Consider the following 18,443-nt stretch of genomic DNA (forward strand, 5'->3'; position numbering starts at 1 on the left):
CATAGTGGGATGTAGCATGGTGTCTGTAGCATGGTGTTAGAGACAACATGTTTAGCTACAGCATAGTTGGATGCAACATGGTGTTAGAGACAACATGTTTAGGTGCAGCATAGTTGGATGCAACATGGTGTTAGAGACAACATGTTTAGGTGCAACATAGTTGGATGCAACATGGTGTTAGAGACAACATGTTTAGATGCAACATAGTTGGGTGCAGCATGGTGTCAGGTGCAGCATGGTGCAACATAGTGATGATGAAGTGCAACATAGTGATGGGTGCAACACAATGATGGGTCCAGCATGGTGATGGAATCACCTGAGTTCAAATCAGCTATCTCATGTGTTATCCTCTTAGTGAAGATCTCTGCTCTTATTTTGTCAAGTCAAAATGTTGACTTCTAATGTATATGTACTATCTCTTTCTCTCTGTCTGCTGAGCTATTGAAGAACATAAGAAGAATTGATCAAGGGTTTCCCCACATTGGGTTTGTCCCTGGCTAGCGCCACATCTTGTGTCCTCTTGCCTTGGTTTGTCTTCTGCGATTTATGTTTATGTTCTATTTGCATTTTACTATCATGCTAAATGTGATTGCTAATCTGGATTTGACATTGAGCTAATATGCAAAATTGAAGTAAATTTGCTCTCAGCATAGAACATACCTAAAATTAACAAGAAGCATCTAAGAGGCAGCTCAATTTGCAGATTTGAGAGGACATTTCAGAGTTTTGGAGGCAGGAAAACTTCGTAGAGGCCAGGAGAAACGTTTCCAGAGTCGGTAGTAGGTTAAAGAGGCAGCTCATTGTGAGATCCAGGTAGCATGAATTTGTGCCTGCACAGAGCCTACGCAAAGGGTCATGCAGGACAATTCGTGGAGGAGTTTTAGAGGCCAGTCTTCAATGTTAGATTGCTTGTGGGGTGAGGAAAATTCCTCACTAGATTTTTGCCAGTATTTTCTCTGCAGGATTGCCAGTTTTTGACATCCATATTGTATTCAGATTATTTCACTACTGCTTAATAATAAAAAACCCTCATTTGCTGCACCAGTTTTCCCAAGTTGGGTTTTTCTAGGGACTTTAGTCCAAAAATACTTGTGTCAAATTTATTGTCTGTGTGCTAGTATTTTCTTAGATTCCAGTTTAGCTTATGCAAAATTTAATTTGGAGAAAATAGCAGTTGTGAATTATTCGTTGTTGTGGGGGCAAATAAACCGTTAATTAATTTACAATTAGAAGAATAATTTCCAGTTGATGTAATAGTTGAAAATTTTCACAGGGGTTGGCCCCTTGATATCCAAGCAAACAACCTATGGTGTCCCCATGTGGCTATGGGGGTGCAAAACATCTTCATGGGTCTCCAAATGGATCGAACAGGCTTGTATTCCATCTGTAAGGGCTAGAAGAATAGTGCAAGCCCTCCAATTGTCTCTCGCTGTGAGACACATCCTCATCTAGGCCCTGGATCAACTCCCATGTATCTGGTGCAAGAGTGGAGCCAGTTGGGCAAGGTGGTACAGGTGCATCATCATCATCCAAAAGGTGGAACACAAGCAAGCAATAAGTGGAACTTAAGGATCCCATGAAGTGGCAATCCACTCTCTGCTATGGTGGAAACCTGTGGCTCTCAATGACGACTCTCTAGAGGGCTTGGACCCTGTATAGGGAGACCAAAGCCTAGATGAAGACCCATCTTCAATACTATATAAGATCCAGTGTGTCCCCTCACATTCTAGTACAACCAATCATTACTGCAATCGAGTAAATAAGCTTACAAATCATGCAACCAAGTGGACACTTCATAGTGGCATGCCCTTCCATAGTGGGCTTCAGAACGTACAAGGGTCTCCAAGTTCAAGAAAAAGGTTAACCAAGGACCCTATTAGGTGGTTTCAGCCTCTAAGGGGGTGACATGTCCATGGTATATCCATGAAATGGAAGGTGGCAGGTGATATAATGTTGGAATGGAATAGGCCATCAGGGGAAGGCTTCAAGCCACATACCATAGTACAAGGGTAGCCATAATAAGGGAAGCCCACACTTTGGGTGTATGAATGCAGGAGGGAGCAATCGCGATACATGAATTACCTTGACCTTTGTTTTTCCACCCTTCTTTATATGCCTTTTGCCATTTTAATGATTTTTCTTTCGTAATTGCTCGAGGCTCGAGGGCATGAGAACATGATGTGTAAGATATAGCAGTGGATACCCCCTTTAAGATGGAGCAATTCATCGCCCATAAGGGGTTGGGACAATCATGGGTTCCTTAATGATGAAAGGGGTCAATATGAGACACCCTAGGAACCAGGGTGATGGCCATAATGATAGGGATAGAGCTCATGTTTGGCTTTTTCCCGCGTACTAAATGTATATGTCCCGACCATCTTTTGTATTTTATGATACATTTCTTGTTGAGAGTGGCCAAATCATGTTGTTTACTTTTCTTTTAGTTGCATCAACCTCTGGGGTGTCATTCCAGGACCGACATAAGGTGTGGACAAGGGAAGCTAGAGGCTAACTCCTTGTGGACCTAATGGACAAATGTGGACTTGAATCAGAAATATGGTGAATGGGGTTATAATGAGCGAAGGGGAGTTGATGTATATGGTGTCGGGAAGTGGGACCACACAACCAAAATCAAGGCCTCCCATGTAGTGCCACCCCTAAAGCTAGTAGCCAATAAAGGAGATCCCACGACCCTAGGATACAAGGCTAACAATCAAATTGGACAAAGGAGACGAGTACAAGCTAAGCCCACTCTTTCTGCCAAATCCCCCCACCAAACCATGCCCAGGATTGTCCATGATAAGTAAACAAAAATACCATACCTTTGCAGTTGGAAGGCCCACCTTCAAACATACGATCATAACAAATGAGCGATGGAGCATATGGCTAGCTCAGGTGGCGGGAATAGTGGCACATCAAGCTATCTAGTGGCTACAAGGGGTTGTTGGCTACCGATTGAGAACCATACAGGAGAAAATTTCTCTTATGGATAATACCCAAGGGTAGTTGGTAACATAGACCAAGCCCATTCTTTCTACCGAATCCCCCCACTAATCCATTGTCGGAAGTGTCCATGATAAGTAAGCAAAAATACTCAATGACATAATGAAATCCATACCTTCAGGGTTGGAAGGCCCACCTTCAAACATACGATCATGACAAATGGACAAGGGTACCTAATGGTTGGCTCAAGTGGCGGATTTGATGGCACATCAAGCTATCTGGTGGCTGCAAGGGGCTGCTAGCTGCCGACTGAAGACAAATTAGGAGAAAGTTTTCTCCTATGGGTGTCACCCACAAGTGGTGGGTAACGGGGCCCCAATTAAGTTGCCCAACCCATGATGAAACCACCTGCCAATTACATATAAGATCCAATGTGCTTCCCCACCATCAGGTAGAATAATTCATTAGTGCATCTAAGTGAACTAAGCTTGTTAATCAAGTGCACATTGAGACTTCATAATGGGCTACCCTTCCAAATTTGGGGCTTTAGGCTTGTAATAGTGTTACCTCCCTAGGTAGGAGTGGTTAATAAACAACCCTATTAGATATTGCCATACCCTAAGGGAGAAAGACAGGTCCAAGATGCATCCTTCAATTGATAGGGGTCACATGAATAATGATGAGATCAAAAGGGGCACAAGGGTCTCAAAGCCAAATGTCATAGACTCAAAGATGGTAATGATGAGGGATGTCCACATATTTAGGTGTATAAATGTAGGAGGGAGCAATCGTGGATACATGAGTTACCCCAACCTTTGCTTTTCCACCCTTCTTTATTTGCCTTTTTCCTTTTCTTGATTTTTTCTTTATATTACTGCTCAGGGCTCCAAGAGATGAGTGCATGTTGTGTATGATGTAAGTAGTTATTATCCCCTTGAGATGGGGCAGTTCATCGCCCACCAGGAGTTTGGACGTGCATAGGTTCCTTAATGATGTGGGGGCACTTATGGGGCCCTAGGAACTAAGGTGATGGCCATAATGATAAGGGATAGAGCTCATGCTTGGCTTTTTCCCACGTGCTATTTTAATGTCCCGACTATTTTTTGCATTTTATAATATTCTTTTCTTTTGTGTTTTGCTTGTGGCCATGATATGCTTTTAACATTCTTTCAGCTGCATTAACCTCCAGTGCAACATTTCAAGGCTAGACACAGACATGTGGACAAGGGAAGGGGGTGTACCAGTGCCTTGTGGACCCAAAGAGGGAAGATGATCAAATAAGGCTTGTAATGCGTGGAGGGGAGTGAAAAATGTGAAATGGAAAAATAGGACCATAGTACCAAAATCGAGGTTTCCCAACTAGTGCCCTTTTTGAAGCTATAATGCAATAGGGGAGATCCCATGGGACTGAGATTGAGGATTAACCCCCCATTTAAGGTGAGGGAACAAAACCACAGTCAAAACCCTTCCTTCTTTCAAGTCATCCAATAATTCATGCCTAAAGTGCTCTAGGAAAAACGAGCATAAGCACTCAATTGCATAATGAAAAACATACCATTAGGATTGGATAGCCCACCTTCAAACATATGCTCTTGACATACGAGCGAGGGGACATATGACTAGCTTAGGGAGCAGATTAAATGGCACAATACATCAGCTACACTAGTGGTTGTCAGGGGTTCCTAGTTGCCGATTGAAGACAAATCTAGGAGAAATATTCTCATATGGGGTCACCCACTTTTGGTGGGTAATAGGGTTGATCCACCATGGATACTTTATTTGACTCTAACATATGCATTATTGATGGGGGTCCACTTTTGAGGCTAATTGCTCATTATTTGAGGAAGAGATCATCGAGGTTATTGAAGTCAATTTACCACATTCAGGAGGTTGTTACTTGTTTACTATTTTTGGAAGTGCTTCTGGCTAACTCAATTAGTTTATTATTGTTAAAATTGTCTCATGCAGTTAGTTAAGAATAGAACATTACTCTATTGTTTTCTTTGGGGGAGAATGATTATTTTATTGTTTCCTCAAGGAAAGGAAAGGGGATTCCAACAACTCACTCCTAATTTTAGTACGGAATTTGTTGAGATGGATAAAAATGTAATATTTTATTGTCTTCCTTGGAGCACTAATGGATCCAAGAAAACAATTACTATTTTATTGTAAAATGAGTTGATCTCAAACCTATACAAAAGGGTTTGTTCTCTCCCTCATTTGCATGGTTGGGGAATTTGAGGATTGAGGAGCTCTCCCCTTGTGCTACATTGTATATCATTTTGGTAAGCTTAGTAGAAGATTGGAGGTATCATTCTTCCCTCCAAACCTATTGTTTTGTTGCCTCCTCAAAAGTAGACGAATCAGACTCACCAATGTTGCTCATCAAGCCCATAAAGCTTAAAAATATCCTAGGTGGTCTATGTTGATTTCTAGTAGCATCGAATGTGCTCTAAGTCTCAAAATTTGCAGGGATGCTTAGACACATGCATTCTCCAATACCTAGAAATTGTTTTGGGAAATTCCACCCAAAGACAATTTTATTAAAATAATTAATTATTTTTAATGGGACCTTAAGTCTAAACTTAGGAAATTAACATAATTAAAGGGTGTTAATATAAATTGTGGGTGAAACTTCTAGATGAAGGCGAAGATCAAGTCAATATGATCCTAGCCATTGATTAGAATCTAATCTGGGCCATTGATTGATCAAAAAGAGGATTATAAGAGAAGGTTTGATGGGCACTTGGAGAACACACCGCGAGATTTCAGAAGATCGAATTTCTGAAGCACAAAAGCTGTCGGAGAGAGATTTGAAGTGAGCTTTTGTAGTGAGGGGCAGTGAATATCTGGAAGAAGGAAGTTTTTCCTAGACCAGAGAGTATGAAGCAGAGAGGGTAAAACGACATACAGAGAGACGCAGACGCTGGCCCACGCAAAGCTGATGCAGTGGTAGCGTGGGCCTTAGAGGGAGATCGAATTCCTGCTGAGGAAATCGAGTTTTAGTAGCCAAGAGACGGGGTGTGAGACTGGGAGGCAGAAATTCGGAATTTCCAGCCAGCAAAGGGTCCGAAAAAGGAGCAACGTGATATCCAGTAGGGGTGACGCAAGTACTACGTGGGAGTGACGCAATTCTGTGCAGAGGCTATGCAGAGGCTCTAGTTCAACTTGATCAGACTCAGATTCTCCCAATGATAGGGTGAGAGCACTTCACCATTTATTTTGTCCAATTTCTCTTTGTATCAGATTGCTAGTTGAGCATCTAAGAATTGTACTCAGATTTACTACTGCATAATAATAAAACCCTCAAATTTGCTGCATCGATTTTCCCGCATTGGGTTTTTCCGGGGACATTTGTCCAAAAATAACGGTGTTATTGTGTTGTATTTTCTTTCTTGCTCAGTCTCTTGTTTCTGCATATAAATTAATTAAGTGAAGGCTGCAGTGTATGTATTTCAATATTTGTCGTAGGAAACTGCAAATAACTTGTTCATGTAAATCTAACAAGTAGGAGAAATATCATCAGTTGTTGCAGTAGGGATTCCAGTTTAGGAATTTTCACATGGTATCAGAGCTGCAGGTGGAACAAGAAGAGCAGTGCCAGAGAACCCAACACTGAGCAGAAGAGGGAGATCGAAAAAGCTATAGAAGGTAGCGGTTTGAAAGCCTAGAGAGTTTGCGCAATCCTAGCTGCAAGGTTGATTTTTGAGGCAATCTCTCTCTGAGTGAGTCGACAGAGAGGAAGGACTCCCAGTTCAAAAGTTTGTCGGGGCAAAGGGAGCAGTGTTGAAGCCTCAGTGTGAGGAGAAGTTGGTGGGACACAGATTTTTCTGCAGGCAATTAGTTGGACAGAAAATCATCAGAAGAGAGAGGAGAAGCACGGTTGAGGGAATTTCTTCCTTAGTGAATTCCTAGCCAAGGAATTCGAATTCTCACGAGCTGAGCAACAGTTCTACTAACTCAAACAAGGAGTGTGTAGGCTAGCCCAGCAGTAGCGCAAAAGAGAGAGGACAACAATCAACTTTCTATTTGTGGCAGAGATGGCAACCAATGGCTTGAGGGATCGGGATAGGTTGGACGGAGCATCCAACTATGTTATCTGGAAGGCAAGGATGTCATCCCTTCTAGATAAGCATGCCCTCAAGACATATGTCGATAGCATAGTGGTTGTGCCTGCAGATGCAAATCCGTTGAAGAAATACAAGGCAGAAATGGCAAAGGCAAAGCGTATGATCCTTGACGGAGTTAAGGATCATGTGGTATGTCACATTGCTAGCAGAGGGATTGCTAAGGAGATGTGGGATGCGTTGTCTACGCTGTATCAGGGATCTTCCGAGCAACGGAAGATGTACCTTGAGCAGAAACTAAGATCTGCTCAGATGCAGAAAGGGGAGCATGTGGATCCATTCCTCATGAAGCTTCAGGAGACCCGTGATGAGTTATTTGTTGTGGGGTCTACACCTCAAGACTCAGAGTTGGTTAGACTGGCCCTCAATTCTATCTCAGATGAGTGGTAGGTCTTTGTCCAGAGTATCTTGGGCAGGGCGGCTTTGCCAAATTGAGGTGAGATGTGGGTAGCTCTTAAGCAAGAGGAGATGAGGAGAGACTTGGTCAAGTGCAAGCTTGATGGAAGAAGCAGCAGTGGGTCGAAGCCCAAGGAGGAGGAGGATAATGCAGCCCTCGTATTGAAGGGACAGCAGGAGCAGTGGAGACGTAAGAAGGACGTCTCGAAGATAAAGTGCTTTAGGTGTGGTGAGATGGGTCACTACGCAACTCAATGTCCTCTCGGGAAGAAGGACGAGGATGAGAAGCATTATTCGAAGGCTACGCCCGCGAAGATCGAGGAAGAGGAGTTTTCCATGACAGCAGAGATACCTCCACGAGGGAGGTGCGCTGATTTGGAGTTGTAGTTCAAAAGAGCTACAGATGGGAAGTATCCTTGAGGAGGCCACCTCTTGGATCAATTCCTTGCTACGGGAGACCAGATCAAAAGTAGCAGGATGGACTAGTGTTAGATGGTGCCGAGGAGTGTCGGAGAGACAGTTGGAGTGGCTAGGAGCGCCAGAGGCTAAACAACACAGAGCAAAATTGGCAGTAGTGTAGATGGCACAAAGAAGAGGTCAGTAGCAATGCAGTAGATTCAGAGGGTCAGCGCAGAGACTAGTAGCAGTCAGGCTTCAACATTCACGTGGTATCATACTGAACACAGTTAGTTCAATAATTTTGGATGTTTTCCCGTTGTTGTTGGAGTAGCAGCAATAGTTTGCAGTGTAGTGAAAATTAGCAGTGGTAGTGCTAGCAGCAACACAGATGCAACACTTGAAAGGGGGTTGTAGTACAAATGCAGTGTTGACAGTGGCAGTGTCAGCAATAGTAAAGTTGCAGCAGCAGCGTAGTAGTTGGTGGACAACATGTCAGACATCAACAACGCAGAGGACGATGTTATGAAGTCAGGTTGATGCTTCAGTGGGAGGCATTGCTAGAGCACATTCCTCGCTAAGAGGGAGTGTTGATTTCTTGTAGCATCAGATGTGCTCTAAGTCTCAAAATTTGCAGGGAGGCTTGGATACATGCATTCTCCAATACCCATAAATCGTTTTGGGAAATTCCACCCGGAGACAGTTTTATTAAAATAATTAATTATTTTTAATGGGACCATAAGTCTAAACTTATGAAATTAAAATAATTAAAGGGTATTAATATAAACTGTGCGTGAAACTTCTAAAAGACGACAAAGATCAAGTCAATATGATCCTAGCCATTGATTAGAATCTAATATGGGTCGTTGATTGATCAATGAGAGGATTATAAGAGAAGGCCTGATGGGCACTGGGACAATACATCAAGAGAGTTCAAACGATGAATTTCTGATGCAGAACAACTGCCGGAGAGAGATTCGACAGTGAGCTTTTGCAGTGAGGGGCAGTGAGTATTCAAAAGAAATAAGTTTTTCTTGGGCTGGAGAGTATAAGGCAGAGAGAGCAGAACGACATCCAGAGAGAGGCAGGCGTTGACCCACGCAGAGCTGACGCAGTGGCAATGCAAATCTTAGAGGGAGATCGAATTCCTGTTGAGGAAATCGAGTTTCAGTAGTTGAGAGCTGGTGTGTGAGACCAAGAGGCAAAAATTCGGAATTTCCAACTAGCAGAGGGTCCAGAGAAGGAGCAGCGTGATACCCAGTAGGGGTGACACAAGAACTGCGTGGGAGTAACGCAGTTCTGCGCAGAGGGTATGCAGAGGCTCCAGTTTAGCGTGATCAGACAAAGATTCTCCCAATGACAAGGTGAGAGCACTTCACCATTCATTTTGTCCAGTTTCTCTTTGTATCAGATTACTAGTTGAGCATCCAAGAATTGTACTCAGATTTACTACTGCATAATTGCTGATTTGGGGTAGCATCGGATGTGCTCTAGCTATGAAAATTGGTGGAGAGGCTAAAGCACATGAGATCTCCAAGACCCAGAAATGGTTTGGACAGATTGTACCCGGTTTGGGAGATATTAAAATAACTAATATTTTTAATGGAGTTCCTAAGTCTAAACTTAGGAAAAATAAAATATTAATGGGTATTAATATAAAACTGGGTTAGAAGGTTCCAAAAGTCATGGATCAAGCCAAATCTAATCTTAGCCATTGATTAGAGATTTAATCTCGGTCATTGATGGACCAACAAGAAAAGTATAAGAGGAGGCTTGAGGGTCAGTTGGAAGATACACCAGAGTGATCAGTCATTCATTTTGCTAGAGTGGGGTTGCTAAGCAAAGTTGAATCAGTGATCAGCGGCGAGGGGTAGTGAGTACGAGGCACAGACAATACTGGGAGACCTGCATAGAAGCAGAGAGAGCGAGAGCAGCAGCCAATCCAGGCTACGCAGAGCCCAGCAGAGGCAGCGTAGAGCCCAGAGGGATTGCGTCATCCACGCAGAGGGCAGAGGGAGTGACACAGAGGGTACCAAAGTCTGCGCAGTGCCTCAGAGGGCTGACGCAGAGGGTCTTGGGGCTGACGCAGTGGCTAGAAGGGCCAGCGTTGAGCTTCAGTTGTGTCGGAGAGGGTTTCGTGGGACAGGTTTTCTGAATACCTATTTCCGAATATAGAGGTATTGCTGCCATGTATTTTTCTCTGTTGGGTGAGCCGGTTAGGCACCCTGTTGTACTCAGAAAGATTGCATAATAATATAACCCTCATAATAGCTACACCGGTTTTCCCGCATTGGGTTTTCCTGGGGACATTTGTCCAAAAATAACGATGTCACTTGTGTGCTTGTTTTATTTTAGTTGTTGATTTGTAGATGTTGTGACTGTATTGTGTTTATCTCGGTATTTAAATGTATTAAATAACTTGTTCAGATTTAAACAAGTAGAAGAAATAAACCAGCAGAATACAGACTAAATTCCTAACAGATAGACTTAGGAATTTCAACGTGGTATCAGAGCATGGTTGCAGATCACAGGAAAACTGAAGGCATCATCTGAGCAGATCATTTGTAGCAGATTCAGCTATCCTGAGTGACAGAGTTGATCCTTGCAGAAGGCGATAGAGGAAAGAGTGACGTAGAGGGACTGCGTCATCAGTCTAGGCGAGAGAGAGGCCGGCACAGAGGCTGAGGAAGGCAAAATCAGGCTCACACAGAGCCACACAGAGGCCAGGAGGGCTGAAGCAGTTGGCTGAGGGAGCTAGTTTGCCAGTGTTGGGATTGCGCAGAGCCTAGAGGCTTAGTCCTTCAGTTGCTGGGGCATAGGAGGCTGTGGGTAGTTTGCGGAGCGAAGCTGATGGGGTAGTGTGGTCAGAACAGTACCTAACAGGGCAAGACCAGGGTAGAGGAAGTTGCTGCCAAGGTGGATTTCTAGCCAAGGAATCCGGATCAGTGTTGCAGTTGCATAGACGATCTGAGAGAGACAACTTGACGTTGGCAGAAGGATTTCCAGGAGGGAAATCGGGACTTAGAGGGAGTTCAGAAGAGAACTTCCATACGGGAAATAGAGAGACTCAGCAGGAGTCGAACCAAGAACTTCCAGACAGGAAGTAGAGAGACTCAGTAGGAGTCGAACCAAGAACTTCCAGACATGAAGTAGAGAGACTCAACAGGAGTCGAACCGAGAACTTCCAGGCGGGAAGTAGAGAGACTCAAAGGAGTAGACAGAGGAGTGGAGATGGTCGTGAATGGGCTTAGGGAGCAAGATACGCTAGACAAGGCATCCAACTTTGCGGTCTGGAAGGCCAGGATCTTGTCCATTCTAGACAGATATCGCATCAAGGCCTTCGCCTTGAAAGTAGTGGCGATCCTAGTTGACCCGACTGAAAATGAGAAGTACGAGGAGGCAATGGCCAGGGATAAGTGCATCATCCTTGATGGGGTCAAGGATCATGTGGTCCAACATATTGTCAAGAAGGAAACGACAAATGAGATGTGGGACACCCTGAAGAAATTGTACCAACATACTTCCGTGCAGAGGAAGAGGTTACTTGAGAATCAGCTGAGGTCATACCAGATGCAGAAGGGGGAGCAGATAGATCACTTCCTCGGTCGGTTGAAGGAGATCTAGGACCAGCTAACTTCCATAGGGGCCACACCTGATGAGGAGATGTTGGTGAGGACCGCACTTAACACAGTCTCCGAGGAGTGGGAGACATTTTTCCAGAGTATACTGGGCAGGGTGGATATTCTAGATTGGGAAGAATTGTGGGCGACTCTTTGCCAAGAAGAAATCAGGGGGTTGAGCAAGACGGTGAGTAGCGTGAAAGGGGTCAGGATCAAGAAGGAAGAGGAAGAGGATGCGGCTCTGGCATTTGCGGAAAAGCAAGAGAAGAGGAAGAAGAAGGACCTCTCCAAGGTCAAGTGCTTCCATTGTGGGGAACTGGGTCACTATGCGAACTAGTGTCCAAGGAAGAAGAGTAAGGGAGAGGCTTCGGACTCTGAGGCAGCGCCAACGAAGGTGGAAGAGGTCGAGGAGGACGACGATTGTGCCATGAGTGCTCATGTGCCACTTGAGAAGAAGTGGGGAGACATCGAGTTGTAGTTAGGATGATTACAAGCAATGAGGGGCAGGATCCTTGAGGTACCCAACCTCTTGGATTATACCTTGCTACGAGAGCCCTAAAGAGGAGTAGCAGGACTGGCGGATGTGGGTAGAGATGGATGCGGATGGAGCGGCATAGAGTACTACAGTGCAGGAGTCCCCGGATAGCACGAGGCTAGCAGGCTGCAACAGTGCAAGAGGCACAAGAGTGTTGCACCAGTGCAGGATGGCACAGAGAGGTGTGCAACGGTGCGAGATGCATGGAGTTGTTGCAGCAGCGCAGAGGTCAGTAGAGGGAGCACTTGTTAGCGGCAGAGAGAGCTTCAGCATCGGGAGTGTTTCTAGCCTAATAGGGATGTCAGAAGTTGGGTGGATTAGTTACTTACTTCTCAGTAATTGAGTTGCAGTGCAGTAGCATGATGCAGCATGATGAGAAGGGGATGCAATGCCGGTGCAGTGCTGGGAGGATGGACCAGCAACAACATGGATGGAGAGGGAACAGTTGTACGGATGCCGCAGTGGTAGTGACAAGGCCATGGGCAGCAGTACAGGATGTAGCAGTGCAGAGGATGTTGGGCGGGGAGGCCTAGTATTAGCACAGGTACCGGTGTCAGATGATTAGTGTGATGCTCAGTGAGGAGTATTACTAGAGCACAGTCCTCGCTAAGAGGGAGTGTTGATTTGGGGTAGCATTGGATGTGCTCTAGACATGAAAATTGGTGGAGAGGTTAAAGGACATGAGATCTCCAAGACCCAGAAATGGTTTGGACAGATTGTACCCAGTTTGGAAAATATTAAATTAATTAATATTTTTAATGGAGTTCTTAAGTTGAGGTTAAAGGACATGAGATCTCCAAGACCCAGAAATGGTTTGGACAGATTGTACCCAGTTTGGAAAATATTAAATTAATTAATATTTTTAATGGAGTTCCTAAGTCTAAACTTAGGAAAAATAAAATATTAATGGGTATTAATATAAAACTGGATTAGAAGGTTCCAAAAGTCATGGATCAAGCCAAATCTAATCTTAGCCGTTGATTAGAGATTTAATCTCGGTCGTTGATGGACCAACGAGAAAAGTATAAGAGGAGGCTTGAGGGTCAGTTGGAAGATACACCAGAGTTATCAGTCATTCATTTTGCTAGAGCGAGGTTGCTAAGCAAAGTTGAATCAGTGATCAGCAATGAGGGGCATGTGAAAATTCTATCACTGCAGCGACTGATTTACTTTTCCTACTTATTTCATCATAAGTTATTCATGAAATTACTTCAACAAACATTAAAATAAATACTGTTGCAGATATCACATCGTAATACAGAAACAAAAATATGCACACATTAACACAGTTATTTTGGACTAATGTCCCCGGAAAAACCCAATGTGGGAAAACTGGTGCAGCAAGGGAGGATTTTATTATTCAACAATTTTCTTGTACAACAAGGTGCCAAACTGGCTTACCCATAGATAGACAAACTTCCAACACTTTCCTAAACCCAGCATAGGCCCTACTGACCTCTACTACAGCCTGAAACCCTCTGCGTCAGCCTACTGAGGCTCTGCGCAGCCTCTCCAGGCTTCTGCGTCACTCCTGCAGCCTCTGCGTGGATGATGCAGGCTCTTCTGGCTCTGCGAAGTTTTTGCTGCCTCTACCTCTGCGTCTACCTTTTCTGCGCTGATCTCCCGTCTCTCTGTTCAGTACTTGCTACCTCCTGACTGCTCTCTAGACCACTAGTTCAATTTCTCAGCAAACCGCGCTCCAGAAATTGAATTCACTGGTCTCCCTCAGTGTTTTCTCCAAGTGTCCCTCAAGCCTCCTCTTATACTTTTTCTATTGACATTTCAACGGCCGAGATTAAGTCCCTAATCAATGGCTAAGATTAGATTTTGCTTGATCCATGTCTTTTGGACCGTTCTAACACAGATTCATATTAATACTCATTAATATTTTATTTTCCCTAAGTTTAGACTTAGGGACTCCATTAAAAATATTAATTATTTTTATATCTCTTGATTTGTTTAGAATCTGCCCAAACCCATTCTGGGTATTGGAGATCTCATGTGCCCCAACCTCTCCACCAAATTTCGTGGCTAGAGCACATTCGATGCTACCCCAAATCAACAAGGTAGTGAGTACGAGGCAGAGAGGCAAAGACAATACTGGAAGACCGGCGTAGAAGTAGAGAGAGCGAGAGCAGTAGCCAGTCTAGGCTACGTAGAGCCGAGCAGAGGCAGCGCAGATCCCAGAGGGACTGTGTCGTCCACGTAGAGGGAGTGATGCAGAGGCTCCCAGAGGCTGCGCAACGCCTTAGAGGGCTGACGTAGAGGGTCCTAGGGCTGACGCAGGTTAGTAGGAGGATGATGCAGTGGCCGGAAGGGCCAGCCCTGAGCTTCAATTGTGCTGGAGAGGGTTTCGTGGGACAAGTTTTCTGAATACTTGTTTCCGAATATAGAGGTATTGTTGTCGTTTATTTTTCTCTGTCGGGTGAGTCAGTTAGGCACCCTGTTGTACTCAGAAAGACTGCATAATAATATAACCCTCAAAATAGTTGCATCGATTTTCCCGCATTGCATTTTTCCGGGGACATTTGTCCAAAAATAACGGTGTCACTTGCGTGCTTGTTTTCTTTTAGTTGTTGATCTGTAGATGTTGGGATTTTATTGTGTTTATTTCGTTATTTAAATGTATTAAATAACTTATTCGAATTTAAACAAGTAGAAGAAATAAACCAGCAGAATACAAATGAAATTCCTAACGGATAGACTTAGGAATTTCAACAATAATAATAAAACCCTCAGATCTGTTGCACTACTTTTCCCGCATTGGGTTTTTCCGGGACATTTGTCCAAAAATAATGATGTTATTGTGTTCTATTTTCTTTCTTGCTCAGTCCCTTGTTTCCACATATAAATTAATTGAGTGAAGGCTACAGTGTATGTATTTCAGTATGTGCCGTAGGAAACTGCAAATAACTTGTTCATATAAATCTAACAAGTAGGAGAAATATCATTAGTCACTGCAGTAAGGATTCCAGTTTAGGAATTTTCAGAGTCTACTCTCCCTAAAAGTGCTACTAGGAGCCTCCACATGCTCCTCAACATTCATCAAAGTTTGCTCGGCCCATCTCAAACTCCCCCCAACAAAGCTAGAAGGAATATCTTGATCCTCCTCCTGATCAGAATAATGTGTCTTTGTTGCTAGTGCTACTAGTCCCTCCTTAGTCTTCGGATCCTCTCACTCTCGATCGTTTGCCACTATTGGATCAAACCATGTGACCTCCTAAAGTCCCACCCTCTTCAAATCTGACATCCAACTAACCACTGTCCTCCTTTCCGCCGAAATGTAGACCCTATACCTCTTTGAAGTCTCGCTATATCCAAAAAAAGTGCCCTTTTCTGTTGAGGCACTAGTTTAGTCCTCTTCTCTGAAGGAATACGGGCATACACTAGACTATCAAAGTTGCGTTGGTGGTGCACCTTAGGTTTCACTCCTGTGAAAGACTCCCGAGGAGTTTTGTCCCCCAATGCCTCATGAGGACTTCTGTTTTGCAAATACACAGTCTTATTTCACACCTTTGCCCACAAGAACATAGGCAAATCCTGATCATGGATCATGGCCTTGGCTACTTTGACGATAACCCTCTATTCTTCATCTCTGCCAGTCAATTCTATTGTCGATTATATGGCATTGTCAACTCCTTAATTCCTACCTCCTTGCAGAGATACTTGAACTCGTTGGAGGTATACTCGACCCCATTATTTGATTTGAGAACTTTGATTTTCTTCTTTGTCTGGTTCTACACAAGATTTTTGAACTCTTGGAATCGACTAAAGACCTCATTCTTGGCCTTCAAGAAGTATATCCATGTCCTCCTGGAGAAATCATCTATAAATGTCACATAATAACAATATCCAATCACAAATTCCACTAACATAGGACCACACACATTGGAATGAATCAAGTCCAACGCACCCTTGAACCTGGTCTCACTACTTGGAAAAGTAGCCTTGGCATACTTGGCAAGTGCACATGCCTTGCACACTCCATCATGCTCCACAGTGAACTCTAGAAGACTAGTGACCATCTCCCATAATAGTGGTAGATATGTATAGTGCAAGTGACCCATCCTCCTATTCCATAGCTCACACAAGTTATCATTGTCATGCACTAGGGCTTGTATTGGTTGTCCTCTCAATAGATATAAGTTACCCTCTCTGCGTCCTATTACTCGCCCCATGCTAGAATCATATCCTTTCGACCTAACAAGTACCTATCCTCCTATAAAGTTGACCCCATACCCCTTGTCCTCCATGGTCGAAATTGATAGTAGGTTCTTCTCTAGCCTAGGTACATACAATACTTTGTTGACCTCCAGAGGACTCTCTAAATACAATTGGAACTATATACTACCCACACCCTCTACTGTGTACTTGGCATTATCACCAAGCTCCACATGTAGATCCTTGTGCTCCTTGGCCATACTAGTGAATAGGTCACGATATCCCGTAATGTGACAAGAAACTCCATTGTCCACAAAACACACCCCATATGTCATGGTGGTAGAAGGACAAGACACCAAGGAACTATATACTACCCACACCCTCTACTGTGTACTTGGCATTATCACCAAGCTCCGCATGTAGATCCCTTTGCTCCTTGGCCATACTAGTGAATAGGTCACGATATCCCGTAATGTGACAAGAAACTCCATTGTCCACAGAACACACCCCATATGTCTTGGTGGTAGAAGGACAAGACACCAAGGAAAATTCCTTCTCAAACTTATTGCCGATTCTTGTGCAGATGTGCCATAGGCATATTTCCCTTGTGCTTCTTGTTGTTTGGACATTGACCTTCATAGTGTCCATATTTATGACATGCAAAGCACTTGACTTTGCTCATGTCTTTTTTCTCACTCTGTGAAGATGCTCCTCCACCTGGGTTCTGCTTGGCCTTTCCCTTACCTTCTTTGCTTGCCCAACAAGAGCAAGATTTTCCTCATCCCTACCCTTGCGCTATCCACCAATTAATGAGTCCTCCAGATCTCCTACTGGGTGAAATCGTCCTATAACTTAGTCCAATCAGAAAGCTTGTCACGTGCGAGGATACCTATCACAAAGGTTGCCCATTGTTTGGAGAAAACACTGAGGGATATCGTAACAAGCTCATACTCATCCACAGCTTCCCCAAAGATTGCAAGTTCATCTCAAACCTGCTCGATCCTGGTGAGGTATGAGGCTATTGTTTCAGATCTGTTCATTTTAATGTTTCTCAATTCATCTCTTATCACCATCTTTTGGTTTGGTTCCTGCTTTTGTACAGCATTGTCAAGGCTGTTCATATGCTATGTGTTGTCTTCTTCATTGAGATGTGAGGGATTATATGATCCTTCACAGCATCCAAAATGATGTGCCTAGCCTTCATATCTTTCAAGTTGTGAGTTACCTATTGTATAGCATCCTTAGGCACTTAGTTGCCTTTGAATGAGTCATTGTAACATCTTAGGCATCTAAGAACATCTTTGGTCCTAATCCTCACAAAGATCTGAAAAGACGTCTTGTATTCAGATTGGTCTTATAATAAATCATGACTAATTTCTTTCTCTGGTTGGCTTACTGAAAAGTATATGCTAAATTTTTATTGCTGTTCAATTTTTATAGCTTATTTTAGGCATTTTAAAATTTAATTGGAAACTTTTCTGTTCGTAAGCTTTTGTACTATTACTTATTCTTTTAATCTTTGGGTTATAGACGGAAAACATTAAAAAAAAAAATTATACTTAGAAAATAAATTTCAAATTTCAAGAGCTTGATGTCTTGAAATTTCAATGTAAATTTAAAGGCTACAAACTGAGGGTGATATTCCTGCCTATCTCACCTAGCCTAACGGGAATTGAGGTGTTTTTGTGTGAAGTGTCAGAACTCCTCCATCAACAGCTAACACTTCTGGAATACTCAGATGCAAATGCTCACTGTATCTAGGCATTGAAACATACCAAAGATGTATCTATATCATAGCTGATCCCCAGAATGCTAGCACCTACTCTACCCTACAGGCTACAACCACTATGCAAACACCTAAAACAACTTAAAGATGCCAAAGCAATTGTTTGGGTTTCATCCAGACTTGACTGAAAACTGTAAAATCACATACCAATCTCTCATACCTGTGCTTCTAATAAACCTTAACTTGTTAATTGTTATCTCATAGGGCCATGTCCAACTCAAGCCCTACCGTCATCCATAACCATTACTAATGAACCTCAAATCATCTTGCAGTGTCTAAACAAAGATGCCACTATGAACTGATCTGATTTACTGCAAAATATAAGAATAGGACTTTGGAGATTATTGATGCAAATGCCAAACTTACAGTTAAACCTTCACAGGAATTTGTTCCATTTATACAAACAGTTTCATTAAGGGCCTCGCCAACACCCCTACCATCATCATGGAGCAGTCGCCTGAACATATGTAATTCAATTT

At 43.3% G+C, this 18,443-nt stretch overlaps 1 protein-coding gene across 4 annotated transcripts in view; it reads right to left on the reverse strand.

The window, feature by feature from the left end:
- The window catches only part of LOC149225724 (alpha-mannosidase-like), a 456,087-nt gene that overhangs the window by 180,570 nt on the left and 257,074 nt on the right, over positions 1-18,443 (reverse strand). For all 4 annotated transcript variants that reach the window (XR_016247699.1, XM_089377297.1, XM_089377296.1 and 1 more), the window contains one exon: positions 18,331-18,421. Coding sequence is in view for 3 of the 4 variants with exons in the window: in XM_089377297.1 (XP_089233423.1) it covers positions 18,331-18,421 (91 nt within the window). In the remaining variant the exon portion in view is untranslated. The remainder of the gene's footprint in view (positions 1-18,330; positions 18,422-18,443) is intronic.

This window comes from Pinus tabuliformis, chromosome J, assembly GCF_031772625.1.
Source record: "Pinus tabuliformis cultivar Carrire ecotype Pingquan chromosome J, CPIR1, whole genome shotgun sequence".
Taxonomy (NCBI): Eukaryota; Viridiplantae; Streptophyta; class Pinopsida; order Pinales; family Pinaceae; genus Pinus; species Pinus tabuliformis.